General features: G+C 53.9%; 1 protein-coding gene across 1 annotated transcript; it reads right to left on the bottom strand.

Moving 5' to 3' along the window:
- Positions 1-5,000: 5,000 nt before the first annotated feature.
- apex2 (APEX nuclease (apurinic/apyrimidinic endonuclease) 2) lies at positions 5,001-18,280 on the bottom strand. The gene is given in 8 exon segments (XM_055631065.1): positions 5,001-5,053; positions 12,269-12,788; positions 13,491-13,560; positions 14,424-14,554; positions 14,556-14,577; positions 15,631-15,802; positions 15,995-16,078; positions 18,042-18,280. Coding segments are annotated over 8 exon segments (1,224 nt in total). The 5' UTR covers positions 18,214-18,280.
- Between the last annotated feature and the right edge of the window lie 404 nt (positions 18,281-18,684).

Here is an 18,684-nt window from a genome sequence, read left to right as displayed (position 1 = left end):
GTCAGGATTTTGGAAACTCCGGTGTCGGATCGGAACTCTCCGCGGCATGGAGTACCCGAGTCGGCCTCTTCTTACCGGAGACCGCGGGCTTCACAGTGTTAAAGTCCACAGGCCCCGCGTTTGGAACCCCTTCGCAGGCGATCCTTAGCAAAGAATCACAGGCTCCATGATGGTAAGTCCGCGCCGCGCCGTGCCGTGCATGCAGCTTGAAGCTTCAGGCCGGACTCCAGGAAAGGCCGCACCACTCCACGCTGTTAGCCGCAGGGGAGGGGGGGGGGCGGAGATGTGACACGAAGACATACCAAGAAACATTAAAAAAACATTCAAGACATACTTAAAATAATAACATAAGAGGACGAACAGACCGTTGGCGAGGCAGCCAATATGGTGGCACCTCCCGATGGAATTAGATTTAGTTAGATTTAGATCTTAGGGCTAACGGAATCAAGGGATATGAGGAAAAAGCAGGAACCGGGTACTGATTTTGGATGATCAGCCATGATCAATTCAATTCAATTCAATTCAATTCAACTTTAATGTCATCGCACAAATACAAGTATCAGTACAACGAAATGCAGTTTTGCGTCAGTCCGTAGTAGTTGTACATAAAGAGAAAAAACAAGAAAAAAAATAGAAAGAGAGAAGATACAGAATAGTCAGGAAATACAGAATGATTAAACAAAGGGGGACGGAGGGACCAGAGAAATCTATCGTCGGGACTCCGAGTTCAGCAGTGTGATTGTGTTGTTATAGAAGCTTTTCCTCATCCTGCTGGTACGTGACCTGTACCGCCTCCCTGATGGGAGGAGGGCAAACAGTCCATGGTTGGGGTGTGAGGGGTCTTTGATGATCTTCCCAGCCCGTCTCAGACACCGTTTTCGGTGGAGGGCATCCATGGCAGGGAGCGGGGCACCGATGATGTGCTGCGCGGTTTTCACCACCCGTTGTTGAATGCCGGTGCTGGCTCGAAGGGCCGAATGGCCCCACTCCTGCACCTATTGTCTATGTTTCTTATTGTGTACGTGCGCTGCTAGATGCCTCTGCTCGGCAACACTCCCTGTCTACCTGTGACACCACTTTCAGGGGACCGTGTCCCTGCGCTCCTAAATCCCTCTGCTGATCCCGAAACGTCCCCCATTCCTTCTCTCCAGAGACGCTGCCCGTCGCGCCGTTATTCCAGCACATTGTGTCTATCTTCGGTTTAAACAAGCATTCACAGAATCCTTCCTCCATGCATCGATCGGCCATTGGTGGGCAAAGGGTTGGAACCTAAGATGCTTGGACAGGTACGTGGACAAGACAGGTTTAGAGGGGGGAATGGGTCAAAAGTGAGTGGGCCATTGGCACCTTTCAAGATGGCGTTTTGAAGGGTGAGACCCTAACAAGATGGCCGCCGTCAACCCCCCACCAAGATGGCCGCCGTCAACCCATTACCAAGATGGCAGCCGTCAACCCCTCACCAAGATGGCCGCCTGCCGAGCCTCCCCATCGGCCGGATGAAAATGGCGGCGGAAAAGCGGGAGTTGATGTCGTCGCTGCTGGGCGGCGGTCGGATGTAAATAATGTTATAAATCAGCAGGGCAGCGGGATAGGGTCAATATGGGGGGAGAACTGAGGTAAATCACCACATAAAGTACACGTGTGTGAGGAAAACTGGGGTCAAACTCGTTATAAACCCCCCCCCCCCCCCCCCCTCTTATTCACTGAGATAAATAACGTTATAAATCAGCAGCGGAGCGGAATAACCCGGTCTGGGGGAGACCTAAAGTAAATCACCACACAAACTACACATCTGGGGGTAAATATTATAAACTCGCCGTCTGGAGCCGTGTCCTGGGTAAATAATGTTATAAATCGGCAGGGGAGCGGAAGAATGTCAATATGTGAGGAACACTGAGGTTATTCTCCACATAAACTACACATCTGGGGGAGAAACGGGTAAATAATGTTATAAACCTCTGTCTGAGTGGATATATGAGGTAAATAATCAATAAACTCGCCCTCTGCCCATTTCTCCATCTCCATCTCTCCCCCACGCTGAACATAATCAATAAACCCCCATCTCAGGAGGGTAATCAATAAACTTTCCACCCACCCTCCCTCTCTCTACGGTAGGCGGCGCGACTCTCGTCAGCAGCGGCCTCTACAGCCCGTCTGCGTTTTTATTATTTTTGGTCTACGTTTTTATGTAGTTTTTTGTTATTTTTTTTGGGGGGGGGGTGTGTGTGTGTGGGGGGGGGGGGGGGGTGGGGTGGGAGGGAAGGGGTAACTTCTAATCTCTCCCTGCACGGGAGACCCGACCTTTTCTTTGTCGGGTCTCCGTTGTCATTGGGGCTGCAACGAGGAGCGGCCTCCAACAGGAGAAGACCGGGGGCTCTGGTGCCGACGACTCACCTCACCGTCGCGGAGCTGGCCGAGTCCGGAGCGGGTGGAGCGGTGGTGGAGCGCTGCTGCTGCTGCGGCCCGACCTCCGGAGATTCGGAGGCTGCAACTGCGGGTCTGGCGGACGGCGGCACCGGGAGCCTACGGGTCACTGGAGGAAGACCGCTTTTCAGGGCTCCCGCAACGCGACTTCTCCCGCCCGAGTTGCGGGGTCGAAGAGCTCCTGGAGCGGGGCCTTACAGCATCGCCCCGCGCGGCTTGGAATGGCCGCGGGACTCTGCGAGCGCACGCCGGGGGCTCCAACACCAAGACCCGGTGTGCAACCTTGCATCACCCGGCGTGGCTTTAATGGCCGCGGGACAATCGCCATTGCCAGCCGGGGGCTTTGACTTTGACTCTGACATCGGGGGGGGGGGAGTGCAGTGGAGAGATAAGTTTTTTTGGCCTTCCATCACAGCGATGTGATGGATGTTTATGTAAATTATGTTGTGTTGCTGTGTCTTGGGTCTATTTGTTTGTAATGTATGGCTGCAGAAACGTCATTTCGTTTGGACCTCAAGGGGTCCAAATGACAAATGAATTGAATCTTGAATCTCTCCCCCGACTCGCTCTTTCTCTCCGTCCACCCTCACTCTCTCCACCTCTTTCATCCTGGCATCCAGGGAGCGGGTTCGCTGCCAGCGGCCCGGGGAGACTGTTCCCCTGTCGCTAGGCGGGAACGGGAACGACTGACTCTGAACCCAGTCCTGGCAGCGGCCGTGACCCGACACCAGGCTTGTAACACAGTACAAGAGCGACACCAGGCTTGTAACATTGTACACGTGACTAACAGAAGTAGGCAGCTACGGTGTAGTTACATAGATCTGTTTTGCCTTGTTCTTTGTGTTGTTAACGTGTGCCCGCGAAAGAAAAACAACAACAAATACAATGCAGGAAAGCATTTTTGATCATTTCAGGAAATAACATCAAATTTTTTTTGAGGTGTGGAAGCATTGGTACACACACATACGTATACACACATACACACATATATACATGCACACACACACACACAAGGACCATGGTGGGGAGTACTGATCAACTACTCGCTTAGTGGGACACACACGTACACGCACATACACACACACAAGTACATGCACACACATACGTACACACGAACAGATGTATACACATACACGCGCACACGTACTCATGTTCACACACACACACACATACTCTCACCCCCCCCCCCCCCTTCCCCCACTCTCGCCCTCCTGCCCTTCCACCCACCTCCCCTCCCCCTTCAAGCACTAGTAATGTTCACACGTTAGTGATGTCCTGTTTGCCAGCTTGTTGACCCTCTGTGTTCCCCTCCTGCAGGGTTTAGAAGCCGTTGCTGTGGACGGAGAGACGGGGACGTGAGCGGCCATTGAGGGTGGCCAGCATGCCGGTGAGCCCCCCCCATCTACTCGGTGTGCGGGCTGAGCTTCGATGGAGGACCACGTGACGGGGCACAACAAGAAGCGTTATGAGTGCGACGTGTGTGGCAAGGCCTGGCAGCACCCGAGCCAGCTGGAGATCCACCGGCGGGTGCACACGGGAGAACGCCCCTTCGACTGCTCCGACTGCGGCGAGAGCTTCCGGACGGCGCATGAGCTGAAGAACCACCGGCGGGTGCACACGGGCGAGAAGCCCTATGGTTGCTCCACTTGCGGCAAGGGCTTTGCCCGGTTGTCGGGGTTGCGGGTCCACTGGCGGGTGCACAGCAGTGAGCGGCCCTTCATCTGCTCCGACTGCGGCAAAGGCTTCAAGTCGTTCACGGCGCTGAAGGTGCACAGGCGCCTGCACACCGGGGAGCGGCCCTACATCTGCAGTGACTGCGGCAAGGCCTTCACCCGCTCCAGCAGCCTGATGGAGCACCGGCACACCCACACCGGCGAGCGCCCCTACACCTGCGCCCTGTGCGGCAAGGGTTACACCCGCTCCTACAACCTGCTGGAGCATCAGCGCACCCACACCGGCGAGCACCCTACACCTGCGCCCAGTGCGGCAAGGGCTTCACCCACTCCCACAGGCTGCTGTCCCACCAGCGGGTGCACACCTGCAACCGTCCCTTCCCCAGGCCCTTCAGCTGCTATGACTGCAGCATGGACTTCAAGAGGGCACATGACCTGAAGAAACACATAGCGGGTGCACACAGGCAAGAAGCCCATAGGCTGCTCCAACTGCGGCAAAGGCTTCAAGTTGTCCACAGAACTGAAGCAGCACAGCAGCACAGGCACCTACACACCATTTACTTTTGTTAGATACTATTCTACAAAAACATTCTATCACCACATCGGCTCCAATTATTTAATTAGTCTGTTCATACTGTTCGCTTATGTTAATCTTATTCAACAACAGATGGTTAATACAAATCAAAGGCAAAACAAGGGACTCTTGACATTATTCTATCTCATCTTTCAAGCATCCCACGCCACCGTCCCCATTCCGAGCCAATCATAAGCCTCCCATTTACTACAACGTATCTACGCTACTAGCGGTAGGGGGCGCGGGTGATCCACTGTAACGTCTCAGAAATGTAAACAAGCTTTGTTATCTCCTCCCATTTCATGTTTACATTTACCATCCGCAATTCGTCACATTCCCAGACTGTAGGTAAACCGTCCAATCTTACTTTGTCGATTCCCACCTGGCCAAGCGAGAGCTGCCCATTGTCACATCCAAACACATTAGGGACGATTTTACAGAAGCCAATTAAACGACAAACAAGATACAAGATACAATTTATTTGTCATTTGGACCCCTTGAGGTCCAAACGAAATGACGTTTCTGCAGCCATACATTACAAACAAATAGACCCAAGACACAACATAATTTACATAAACATCCATCACATCGCTGTGATGGAAGGCCAAAAAAACTTATCTCTCTACTGCACTCCTCCCCACCCCCCCATGTCAGAGTCAAAGTCAAAGCCCCCGGCTGGCGATGGCGATTGTCCCGCGGCCATTAAAGCCACGCCAGGTGATGCAAGGTCGCACACCGGGTCTTGGTGTTAGAGCCCCTGGCGTGCGTCGCAGAGTCCCGCGGCCATTCCATGCCGCGCGGGGCGATGCTGTAAGGCCCCGCTCCAGGAGCTCTTCAACCCCGCAACTCGGGCGGGAGAAGTCGCCGTTGCGGGAGCCCTGAAAAGCGGTCTCCCTCCAGGGACCCGCGGGCTCCCGGTGCCGCCGTCCGCCAGACCCGCAGTTGCAGCCACCGAATCTCCGGAGGTCGGGCCGCAGCAGCGCTCCACCACCGCTCCACCCGCTCTGGACACATCATTGGACACGAATGCAGGAGGAAACCGGAGCAGCCAGAGAAAACCCACGCAGGATACGGGGCGAATGTACAAACTACACAAAGACAGCACCCGTAGTCAAGATGGAACCCGGGTCTCTGGCGATGTGAGGCAGCAACTATACCGCTGCATCACCGTTTTGTGCCTTTTAAAGAGGAGATTGACAGGTTCCTGATTAGTCCAGGTGTCAGGGGTTATGGGGGGGGGGAAAGGCAGGAGAATGGGGTTGAGTGGGAGAGATAGATCAGTATTGATTGAATGGTGGAGCAGACAAGATGGGCCGAATGGCCTAGTCGTAATCAGAATCATACTTTAATCGCCAAGTATGTTTTGCAACATACGAGGAATTTCATTTGCCGTAGTCATACCAATAAAAAGCAACACGACACACAAAATGCATTTTAACATAAACATCCACCACAGTGACTCCTCCACATTCCTTATTGTGATGGAAGGCGAAAAAATGTTCAATCTCTTCTCTTCTTTGTTCCCCCGCGGTCGGGGCACTTGAACTTCCGGTTATTGGGGCGATCATGGCTCCCGTGGTCAGAGGTCGGGCAATCAAGCTCCCGCATCAGGAGGATCTCAGCTCCCCGCGCCGGGTGATCATAGATACATAGAAAATAGGTGCAGGAGTAGGCCATTCAGCCCTTCAATATGATCATGGCTGATCATCCAACTCAGTATCCCGTACCTGCCATCTCTCCATACCCCCTGATCCCTTTAGCCACAAGGGCCACATATAACTCCCTCTTAAATATAGCCAATGAACTGGCCTCAACTACCCTCTGTGGCAGAGAGTTCCAGAGATTCACCACTCTCTGTGTGAAAAATGTTTTTCTCATCTCGGTCTTAAAGGATTTCCCCCTTATCCTTAAGCTGTGACCGCTTGTCCTGGACTTCCCCAACATCGGGAACAATCTTCCTGCATCTTGCCTGTCCAACCCCTTAAGAATTTTGTAAGTTTCTATAAGATCCACCCTCAATCTCCTAAATTCTAGCGACTACAAGCCGAGTCTATCCAGTCTTCATATGAAAGTCCTGACATCCCAGGAATCAGTCTGATGAACCTTCTCTGCACTCCCTCTATGGCAATAATGTCCTTTCTCAGATTTGGAGACCAAAACTGTACGCAATACTCAAGGTGTGGTCTCACCAAGACCCTGTACAACTGCAGTAGAACCTCCCTGCTCCTATACTCAAATCCTTTTGCTATGAATGCTAACACATACCATTTTCTTTCTTCACTGCCTGCTGCACCTGCATGCCTACTTTCAATGACTGGTGTACCATGACACCCAGGTCTCGTTGCATCTCCCCTTTTCCTAATCGGCCACCATTTAGATAATAGTCTGCTTTCCTGTTTTTGCCACCAAAGTGGATAACCTCACATTTATCCACATTATACTGCATCTGCCATGCATTTGCCCACTCACCCAGCCTATCCAAGTCACCTTGCAGTCTCCTAGCATCCTCCTCACAGCTAACACTGCACCCCAGCTTCGTGTCATCCGCAAACTTGGAGATGTTGCATTCAATTCCCTCGTCCAAATCATTAACATATATCATAAATAGCTGGGGTCCCAGCACTGAGCCTTGCGGTACCCCACTAGTCACTGCCTGCCATTGTGAAAAGGACCCGTTTACTCCTACTCTTTGCTTCCTGTCTGCCAGCCAGTTCTCTATCCACATCAATACTGGACCCACAATACCCTGTGCTTTAAGTTTGTATACTAATCTCTTGTGTGGGACCTTGTCAAAAGCCTTCTTGAAGTCCAGATACAACACATCTACTGGTTCTCCCCTATCCACTCTACTAGTTACATTCTCGAAAAATTCTATAAGATTCGTCAGACATGATTTACCTTTCATAAATCCATGCTGACTTTGTCCAATGACCACTTCGGGGTTAGTCGAACCTCCTGCGACTTGGAGCTTCCTGACATCAGTCTCTTCCCGAGACTGCGAGTTCCTCGATGCTGCAATCCGCAGGCCTCGGTTGGAGCGTCGATCCCAGGCAAGGGATTGTAGGCTCTGATGATAAGTCCGCGGTCCCCCACGGTGGGGCTCCAAGTCAGTCTCGAGCAAGGCCGCCAGCTCCATGGCGTTAGGCCGCAGAGCGACCGGAGATACGATCCGGAAAACAATCGCATCTCCGGCAAGGTAAGGGATTGAAAACAAATATTTTGCCCGCCCACCCCCACATAAAACAAACCAGAAGACATTTTAAAACACACTAAATGAAGCTCTCTGTGAAACGTCACCAAACCATGTTCTCCACAGATGCTGCCCGACCTGCTGAGTTACTCCAGCACTCTGTGAAACGTCACCAAACCATGTTCTCCACAGATGCTGCCTGACCTGCTGAGTTACTCCAGCACTCTGTGAAAAACGGCCATCCTATAGGCAACGTTTCGGGCCGTTCGGGTTTCGGCCCACAGATTTCCTTAGCTGCCTGCTGCTGACCCGCTGAGTTACTCCAGCACTCTGTGAAACGTCACCTATCCATGTTCCCCACAGATGCTGCCTGACCCGCTGAGTTACTCCAGCACTCTGTGAAACGTCACCTATCCATGTTCTCCACAGATGCTGCCTGACCCGCTGAGTTACTCCAGCACTCTGAAACGTCACCTATCCATGTTCTCCACAGATGCTGCCTGACCCGCTGAGTTACTCCAGCACTCTGTGTCTATCTTCACCCGCCAGCCAGCTTCACGATTCCATCGAGAGACTGTTTAAGAAGGAACTGCAGATGCTGGAAAATCGAAGGTAGACAAAAGTGCTGGAGAAACTCAGCGGGTGCAGCAGCATCTATGGAGCGAAGGAAATAGGCAACGTTTCAGCCCGAAACCCTTCCGGGTTTCGGCCCGAAACGTTGCCTATTTCCTTCAGGGTTTCATCCCAAAACATTACCTATTTCCTTCGCTTCATTGATGCTGCCTGACCCACTGAGTTACTCCAGCACTCTGTGAAACGTCACCTATCCATGTTCTCCACAGATGTTGCCTGACCCGCTGAGTTACTCCAGCACTCTGTGAAACGTCACCTATCCATGTTCTCCACAGATGCTGCCTGACCCGCTGAGTTATGTGCCGTGTCCCACTATACGAGTGTACCCAATAGATCTCCCAAGTTTAAAAAAAAATGAAACTCGAGGTAAGTACATAGAATTTACGTAGCGGGTACGTCGGAGCTCGGGGACGTCTCTCAACGGCTCGTGAAGTTTTTTCAACATGTTGAAAAATGTTCACGAGAGCCCCAAGTACCTACGAGCGGCTATTACTGTAATTCTCCGAGTTCGAATCAGGGGAAACTCGGGGGAACACTTGAATTACCTCGTGGGACAGGCCCTTTACTCCAGCATCTGCAGTTCCTACATACATACACATATATGTACACCTTTAGATAGAAAGAGAGATAAATAGAAAGATATGGATAAATAGACATGAATGTGTAGGAAAGAACTGCAGATGCTGGTTTAAATCGAAGGTAGACACAAATTGAAGTAGACACTCAGCGGGACAGGCAGCATCTCTGGAGAGAAGGAGTGGATGACGTTTCTGGTCGAGACCCTTCTTCCGACTCTCTGTCCCTCCCTCTCTCTCTGCCCCTTCCTCTCTCTGCCCCTCTCTCTCGTAGGTTATCGGGGCTCTCTGCCCTTCCCTCTCTCTGCCGCGCCTGCGAATTGGGGGCTATGAGTGAGTGGATAGGGCGGGGGATGGGGTAAAAGGAGCGAATGAATATTAATATAATATCAATGGGAGTGGTTAGTGCGTGGGGGAGTGGTTAGTGTGTGTGTGTGATGCTGCAGGCTGCCCCCCCCCCCCCCACTGCAACTGGTCTTTGAGGGGACGGGTCCCACTTTGTCTAGTATTTATATAAGTCTATATAGCAATGTTACAACATTTTGAGATTTTAAAAATCAAGTCTGCAATTTATTCCATCAGATAAAGCATAAAAAATAAATTTAATTTGACACCTAATTCACTTTCATATCTCAAGTATTTAAAAAGTTATGGCTATTTTCATACTCGGAAATTAGCATCTTGTTCCCTATTGTTTCTCTATGGACATAACAAAAAAGCTGTGATCATGGACAGTCAAAAGCCCATAAGTTTCTTAAAAATTAAGAGAACTGAATGAAATTTTCAGTTATCATAGATTGAAGCATTCTGAAACAAATATAAAATAATCTTACTTGGATGACCTGAAATTAAAGCATATAATTAGTTAGTTACCCAATTGTAGCTAATTTCAAACTTCAATTACTAGATCTAAACATCTATCCATTTCTTAAGAAATGATTAACATTTTTAAATAGCCTAAGTGTCCAAATAATATTCACAAATAATTCACCATAAAACATGATTTTTAAATCTCATTGACATTAATTTATAGGCCAAATGGAAGGAGTTTAGTGTTCAATTGCTGTAAATTAAAGTCCATTTAAATCAGCTTTCTAGTGGGTTCCTGTGAACGCGCTGGTTTAGAACGTTCACATTGCGGTAGATTTGTGCCTCGAAAATGCCCAGAAAAATACTGCGGGTTATAATGGGCCCCAAATGAGCTACTCGCAACATAAAACTTTGTATAAGGGATCTTAAGAAGCCCTTTTTAATGTAAAAATAAACAGCCTACCTTCCGTTTTCCCCTGTATGAGATCCGACCCGTTGTCAGCGGTCGCGGGTTTAGAGGTTAATTTTTAACCTACTATAATAAGTAAAGAAATCCCTTAAAACTAAAAATAGCTCCATGTACGGAATCTTCCAGAGATTTTTCGTTAATAATTAACTAGGCTGAACATCCTCGATTTGAACAGCCTAGTGAAAAATCGCGTTTTAAACCCGCCCCCGTCTAAACGGCGCCAAAATCGCGCACACGGGCTGGGACAGATTTTCAGCGACGCTTCAGGTTGGCTTTGCAACATACCTAGTCTATAGCTATATATATATATTTACATCTCTAACTACCCATCCATATCTATTGTAGACACACAATGCTGGAGTAACTTGGAGGCCAAGTCAATGGATATTTTTAAGTCAGAGGTAGATTGTTGATTAGTACGGGTGTCAGGGTTATGGGGAGAAGGCAGGAGAATGGGGTTGGGAGGGAGAGATAGTTCAGCCATGATTGAATGGTGGAGTAGACTTGACGGGCCGAATGGCCTAATTCTGCTCCTGTGACATGAATACTCCAAATGTGGCCTCGCCAACGTCTTGTACAACTGTAACGCAACCTCCCAACCTCCACTCAATATTTGTAGGAAGGAACTGCAGATGCTGGTTTAAACCGAAGATAGACACAAAATGCCGGAGTAACTCAACGGGGCAAGCAGAATCTCTGGAGAGAAGGAATGGGTGACGTTTCGGGTCGAGGCCCTTCTGAAGATAGACCTGAAGAAGGGTCTCGACCCGAAACGTCACCCATTCCTTCTCTCCAGAGATGCTTCCTGACGCGCTGAGTTACTCCAGCATTCTGTGTCATTCTACACTCTATATTCAATGACCAATGAAGAGCCTATGTGCTGAAATATAGTTTCTTTATTAGGAATATTTTGTACAAAGTGGCTTACAAGCCCTTCTATTGGAGATTGGGGTTTAGGTCATTTTAGACTGAGACGAGGAAAAACCTTTCCACCCAGAGTTGTGAATCTGTGGAATTCTCTGCCACAGAAGGCAGTGGAGGCCAATTCACCGGATGTTTTCAAGAGAGTTAGATAGGGCTCTTGGGGCTAACGGAATCAAGGGATATGGGGAGAAGGCAGGAACGGGGTACAGATTGGGGATGATCAGCCGTGATCATATTGAATGGCGGTGCTGGCAGGAAGGTCCGAATGGCCGACTCCTCCACCTATTTTTCTATGTTTCGAGAGTGGCGTGGGGTCGAGTGGCTCCCTCGGTTGGGGGTGCGTGGGGTAGGGGTGCTTCCGTTGGGGGTTCATGGGGTAGAGTGGCTCGCTCGGTTGGGGGTGCTTCTGTTGGGGGTGCGTGGGGTAAAGGGGTTCTCTCCGCCCAGCGGAAGAAGGTGCAGCGGGCAGAGGGGTGACCGGGGGGCCCCTGGGGGAGGGGGCAGCAGTAGAAGCCCCGTCCCTTGTTGGGGCCCGACTTGCGGACGGTGCGGAGCGCGCTGGGCTCCCCGTGACCCGTGGAGGGGGGGGGAGGGGGGAGGCCCCCCAGCAGAACCTTCCAGAATGCGGCAGGGCCCCGGGGGGGGGGGGCCGGGGAGGGGGGGAGGTCTAGGGGAGGGGATGGGGGGGGGAGGGTCGGGGGGAGGGGCCGGGGCCGGGGCCACTGCGATGGGTTTGAAGAAGGAGAGGAGGTTAATGGCTGGGGCTGGATGCACCTTGCTCTTCCTCCCCTTCCCCCTCCCCATTCCTCCCCTCCCCCTCCCCACCCCCCCTTCTCTCCTCCCCTCTCCAGCCTCTTCCGATCTCCCTCTTTCTCCCGCCATCACCTCTTCCTCTCCCGCCTCTCTTCCCCTCTTCTTTCCACTTCCTCCCCTCCCCCTCCCGTTCCCCTCTCCTCCCCCTGCCCCCCCTTCTTCCTCTCCCCCTCCCCCCCTCTCTCTCTGCCTCTTCCCCCTCCTCTGCTCCCCTCGCTCCCTCTCCCTCTCCACCCCCGTCTGTCCCCCTCTCTCCCCTCTCCTCTCCTCCCCACCCCCGGCCCCTCCTGACGAGGAAGGGGACGAGTTTCTGCTGGACCCCGGTGAACTCTGGCATGTTGCTGGTGCAGAGCTGGGGGGTGAGGGGTGAGGGGAGGGAGAGGGCGGTGAACCAGCCCATGACGGGGCAGTGGTCGGAGCCGGTGACGCCGGGCAGGAGGGCGCAGCGGGCGAGGGAGCGTCGCGCCAGGGCGCGGCTCACCAGCAGGTAGTCGATGCGGGCGCCGTAGTTGTTGGCCCGCGCCCCCGTGCTGACACGCCAGCAGGTGTAAGCGCCGTGCCGCGCCGGCTGGCAGAGACGGTACCCGTCCACCAGCGGCCCCTCGCCAGGCACCGCCGTCCCCTCCTCCTCTCCCGGGCCCCCACACGCGGGACTCAGCAAACGGTCCAGCCACTGGCGGGACGGGTCCATCGCAAACTGCTCCTACAACCGGGAGAGGGCAGAGGTCAACACTGGGGGGGAGGGGGAGCGAGAGAGAGAGAGAGGAGAGAAAGGGGGAGAGAGGGAGAGAGGGAGAGAGAGAGGAGAGAGGGGGAGAGAGAGGGAGAGAGAAAGGGTAGAGAGGGGGAGTGAGAGAGAGGGAGAGGGGCAGATAGAGAGAGAGAGAGAGAAAGGGGAGAGGGGGAGAGAGAGGAGAGAGAGGGGGAGAGAGGGGGGAGAGGAGAAGAGAGAGGGGAGGGGGAGGGGGAGAAAAGGGGAGGGGGAGAGGAGGGGGAAGCGAGGGGGAGAGGGAGGGAGAGAGAAAGGGGAGAGGGGAGAGAAAGGGGGAGAGGGGAGGGAGCCCGAGAGAGAGAGAGAGAAAGGAGGAGAGGGGGGAGCGAGAGAGAGGGAGGGGGGGGAGAGAGAGAGAGAGAGATGGAAAGACAGAGGGGGGGGAGAGAGGAGGTAGTAGAGGGGGAGGAGAGGGAGCAGAAAAGGGTGGGAGAAATAGAGAGATGGGATAGGGAAAGGGGGAGAGAGATGGAGGATGAGGAGGGAGAGAGAGGGGGGGGGAGGAGAGAGAGAGAGATGGGGTTGGAAGTTTGGGGGGGATAGAGAGAGGGAGGGGTGGAGGGGAGGGAGGAGGGGGGGGGGGGGGGAGAGGTGACGGGGCGGGTGGGACACAGCGTGGCATCGTGCACGTACCAGGTCTCCAGGGTCACAGTGGTCGATTGGCCTGTGGGCAATGTTGAGGTCGCCAAGCACAATCACATGTCTGTGGTGGGGAGAGAGGGGTGAGGGTGGGTGAGACTGGGAGCACTGACCCTACCCCCTCCCCCACCCCCGCCCTTGTCACTCTCTGGCGGGGCTAGATCGCGGTCATTGTCTTGTGATAGGTGCAGAATCAGGCCATTCAGCCCATCAAGTCCACTCCACCATTCAATCACAGCTGATCTATCTCTCCCTCCTAACCCCATTCTCCTGCCTTCTCCCCATAACCCCTGACACCCGCACTAATCAACAATCTATCTATCTCTGCCTTCAATATATCCACTGACTTGTGGCCTCCACCGCCGTCTGTGGCAACAAATCCCACAGATTCACCACCCTCTGGCTAAAGAAATTCCTCCTCATCTCCTTCCTAAAGGAACGTCCTTTAATTCTGAGGCCGTGCCCTCTGGTCCTAGACTCTAGACTCTCCCACTAGTGGGAACATCCTCTCCACATCCACTCTATCCGGGCCGCCCACTATTCTGTACGTTTCAATGAGGTCCCCCCCTCATCCTTCTAAACTCCAGCGAGTGCAGGCCCAGCGCCGACAAACGCTCATCATAGGTTAACCCACTCATTCCTGGGATCGTTCTTGTAAATCTCCTCTGGACCCTCTCTCTCCAGAGCCGGCACATCCTTCCTCAGATACGGGGCCCAAAACTCCTCACAATATTCCCAATGCAGCCTGACCAGCGCCTTATAGAGCCTCAGCCTCACACGTGTAGGAAGGAACTGCAGATGCTGCTTTAAACCGAAGATAGACACAAAACGGGGTCGTGACGAGGGGGTGGGAGGCCGTAGTGGTGGGTCAGAGGTTGCGGCAGGGGTTGGGGGTCGCGGGGGGGAGGGTGAGGGGTCACTACTTACTCTCCCTCCTGTAACAGGCCGTTGACCCTGGCCTCCAGCAGCCGTAGGAATCGCAGTTTGAACAGCTGGCGGGGCGGGCAGTCTGGGTCAGCGCGCGGGACATAAACGTTCACCACGGCCAGCGTGCAGCGTCGCCGTCTCCCCCCCACACAGCCTGGTGGGGGGAGAGAGGACAAGGGGGCGGGGTCACATACCCTCACCGCCCCCCCTCCTCACCATGACCCCCCTCCTCCTTCCCTTCCCCCCCTCCCTTCCTCCCCTCCCTCCCACCCGCCCCTCCCTCACTCTCCTCCTCCCCTCTCTCCCCCCTCCCCCCTCACCTCCACCCCTCCTCCGCCCATCCCTCACTCCCCCCCTCCCTTCCTCCTTCCCACCGCCCCCCCCATTCTTCACCACACCCTCCCCTCCCACACGCCTCAACTCAGCCCTCCTCACCGCCCATCCCTCACTCCCCCCCAAGGCACTCCCGCCACGCCTCAGCACTCGTGAGTAAGGCAAGTCAGCGCCTTTACCACCTCAGGCAATTGAGGAAATTCAGAGTGTCTCCGAGGAACCTCCAGTGCTTCTACGCAGTGGCGGTGGAAAGCATCTTGACCGGGAACATTACCATCTGGTTTGGGAATTGCTCTGCCAAGGACAGGAAGGCTCTGCAGAGAGTAGTGCGTTCGGCCGAACGCACTAGGTGAACTTCACTCGCCCCCCTGCAGGAACTATACAACAGGAGGTGCAACTCCAGAGCAAATAAAATCATGGGAGACCCCTTCCACCCCTGCAACGGACTGTTCCAGCTGCTACGGTCAGGCAAACGCCTCCGTTGCCATGCGGTGAGAATGGAGAGGTTGCGAAAGAGTTTCTTCCCAGAGGCAATTCGGACTGTAAACGCCTATCTCACCAGGGACTAACTATACAGAATGTTTTTTCCTTCCATTATTTATTATGTAAAAGTATATGTGTGTTATGATTGTGTTTATAATTTGTTTGGTTGTTTTGTTGTTTGTCTTTTGCACAAAAGTCCGCGAGCATTCCCACTTTCATTTCACTGCACATCTCGTATGTGTATGTGACAAATAAACTTGACTTGACTTGCCTCCTCCTCACCGCCCCTCCCTCTCCCCCTCCTCACCGCGAGTCCCCCTCCTCACTGCCTCTCCCTCCCCCATCCTCACCGCCCCTCTCTCCCCCCCCCGTGAGTGCCGGGATCGTTTACCGTACGCGGTGCTTGGTGATCACCGCCCGCCCTTCACTGTCCAGCTCCCTCAGCTCTCTGTCGGTCATCTCCTCGCCGATGCCCGCGGCCCGGACACCGGGGGTCAGCAGCCCCGACAGACCCTCCTCCGCCCAGAACGGCCTCGCCTCATCCTTGCAGTATGTGGCAACACCTGGGTGGGGGTGCAGGGGAGGTGACGGGGCGGCTAGATCGGGGCAACGGAGGGGGGGGGGGGGGGGGAGGGGGGAGGACGGCGATGTGGAGGGAGAGGGAGGGGAAGGGGAGAGGAGGGGGGCGAGAGGGAGGGGGTGATGGAGGGAGGGGCAGTGATGGGGGTGGAGGGAGAGCGGTCTCCAGCACTCACCCGAGTACCCGGGCCGGGCCCGGCTGTTACTGTAGTAGGAGGTGAAGCCCTCGAGAATGGCCAACTCCTCAGTCAGTCCCTCTCCTGAGGGGGGGGGGGTGGGGCGAGAGACGAGGGAAGGGGGGAGAGAGAGGAGGGAGGGGGAGAGAGAGGAGGGAGGGGGGAGAGAGAAGGGGAAGGGGGAGAGGAGGGAAGGGAAGGGGGAGAGAGAGGAGGGAGGGGGAGAGTGAGGAGGGAAGGGGGAGAGGAGGGAAGGGAAGGGGGAGAGAGAGGAGGGAGGGGGAGAGAGAGGAAGGAGAGGGAGAGAGATCAGATCACTGTTTCAACCCCATCTCCCTCATTCAATCACCACCCTCCCTCATCCCCCTTCCCATTCCCTTCTCCGCCCGTCCTCAGACCCTCTCCCTCCCTCACTCTCTACATCACTCACCCCTCCTCACCTCTCTCTCCCTCTTCTTATTCTTCCCTCCTCTCTCCTCCCTCACTCATTCACTCCATCCCCCTCTCCCCTCCACCCTCCCTCTCTCACTCCTCATTCACCTCCCTATCCACCGTCCCCTCCACACCCACTCCCTCACTCTTGTACTCAGCCCCTCTCCCTCCACTCTCATCCATTCCCTCCCTCCTTCACCCCTCCCCTCCTCACCCACTCTCCTCATTCACCTTTTTTTTTACAAAATGTTAAATGGTCAGCTCGACATAGATTACAAAACCTACACCAAACCCAAACCAATTAGGAGCAGACAAGGGCATTCTTGGTTTCTTGGTCCTCCAAAATATTCCAAATGGAATTTAAACTGGAGGTGGTGGAGGGAGGACTTAAGTCAGAAAGGGTTTTGGGGCAGAAAGAGCTACCTTAAATGTAGTTGCGTCTGGTTGGGTGACTATGGTAGGGTGAAGATTATTCCATGCTTTAATTGTGCGGGGGAAGAATGAATTGCTGTACACATCTGTCTTGGTAGCTGGAATCTCAAATTGGATCGAATGCCCTCATCTGCTCCTAATTGGTTTGGGTTTGGTGTAGGTTTTGTAATCTATGTCGAGTAGACCATTTAACATTTTGTAAAAACAGGTCAAACGGTGAGCTTCATGTCTGTCTTGGAGAGGGTTCATTCCATCGATCCAATTTGAGATCCCAGCTACCAAGACAGTTGTGTACAGCAATTCGTTCTTCCCCCGCACAATTAAAGCATGGAAAAATCTTCACCCTACCATAGTTACCCAACCAGATGCAACTAAATTTAAGGTAGCTCTTTCTTCCCAAAAACCCTTTCTGGCTTAAGTCCTCCCTCCACCACCTCCATTTGAATCACTTCCCTCTGGAAGGCGACTCCGGACTGTCAAAGCTACCACAGCCAGACATGAAAACAGTTTTTATCCACTAGTATTCAAGAAGGAACTGCAGATGCTGGAAAATCGAAGGTAGACAAAAATGCTGGAGAAACTCAGCGGGTGCAGCAGCATCTGTAGAGCGAAGGAAATAGGTAACGTTTCGGGCAGAAACCTGGAGGGTTTCGGGCCGAAACCTGGAGGGTTTCGGCCCGAAACGTTACCTATTTCCTTCGCTCCATAGATGCCGCTGTACCCGCTGAATTTCTCCAGCATTTTTGTGTACCTTTTATCCACGAGTAGTTGTTCTATTCAACAGCCAAAAATCTGTAGCGTCCCTTTGATCTGGTATTTTGTTGGTTCACATGCTTGATCAATGGTGTTTTATCATTAATGTTTTATTGTTAATAATGTTTAGTGTTTTCTGAGTCATTCGTAACTGTCACTGTATGTCTTGTTACTTGTGGGCTGGGAGCACGAAGGCAAATTCCTTGTATGTGAATACTTGGCCAATAAACTTACTTACTTATAATTCAATTTGGAATATTTTGGAGGGACCAAGAAGAAACCTCCCTCGCTCACTCTTGTACCCAGCCCCCCCCCCCCCCCCCCCTCTCCTTCCCTCCTATCCTCCCCTTCTCCTATTCACCCCCCTCTCCCCCATTCATTCCCCCCCCATCCCATCCCCCCATCCCCTCCCTCCTCCTCCACTACTGACGGGAGACGCGGGTCTCCTGGAAGCAGCTGATCTCCGCCCGCATCGTCTCCAGTCGCGGCCGCAGCCGCCGTCCGAGAGTGCGGAGTCCGTTCACGTTCCAGGTGAGGAGGCGCAGGCGGCCGGGCCCGGCCCCGGGAGCTGGCAGGAGGCGCAGGCGAGGCCCAGGCTTCATGGCCGCAGCTAGGCCGCGGCTCGGTCTCCACGGCAACGGGACCGGGCACGTTCCCGCGGCCTGGAGGAGCAGTGGGAGGACCGGACACCGCAGCGCCGCCCCGCGGCCTGGAGGAGCAGTGGGAGGACCGGACACCGCAGCGCCGCCCCGCGGCCTGGAGGAGCAGTGGGAGGACCGGGCACCGCAGCGCCGCCCCGCGGCCTGGAGGAGCAGTGGGTAGACCAGGTACAGCAGCGCCGCCCCGCGGCCTGGAGGATCAGCGGGAGGACCGAGCACCGTAGCGCCGCCCCGCGGCCTGGAGGAGCAGCGGGAGCACAGGACACAGCAGCGCCGCCCCGCGGCTGGTCACCCTCATTCACCCCCTTATTGCTTTTCTCTTATTCCCCCTCCCTCCATCCCCACTTCTCCCTCCTCGCCCTCAAGCAGTGCGTACTCTAAAGAAGTTCTCTCTCCGACGAGAGTCCGCCATCT

The sequence above is a fragment of the Leucoraja erinacea genome, unplaced genomic scaffold, assembly GCF_028641065.1.
Source record: "Leucoraja erinacea ecotype New England unplaced genomic scaffold, Leri_hhj_1 Leri_636S, whole genome shotgun sequence".
Classification (NCBI taxonomy): domain Eukaryota; kingdom Metazoa; phylum Chordata; class Chondrichthyes; order Rajiformes; family Rajidae; genus Leucoraja; species Leucoraja erinaceus.
This window is presented reverse-complemented; position numbering and strand designations above follow the sequence as displayed.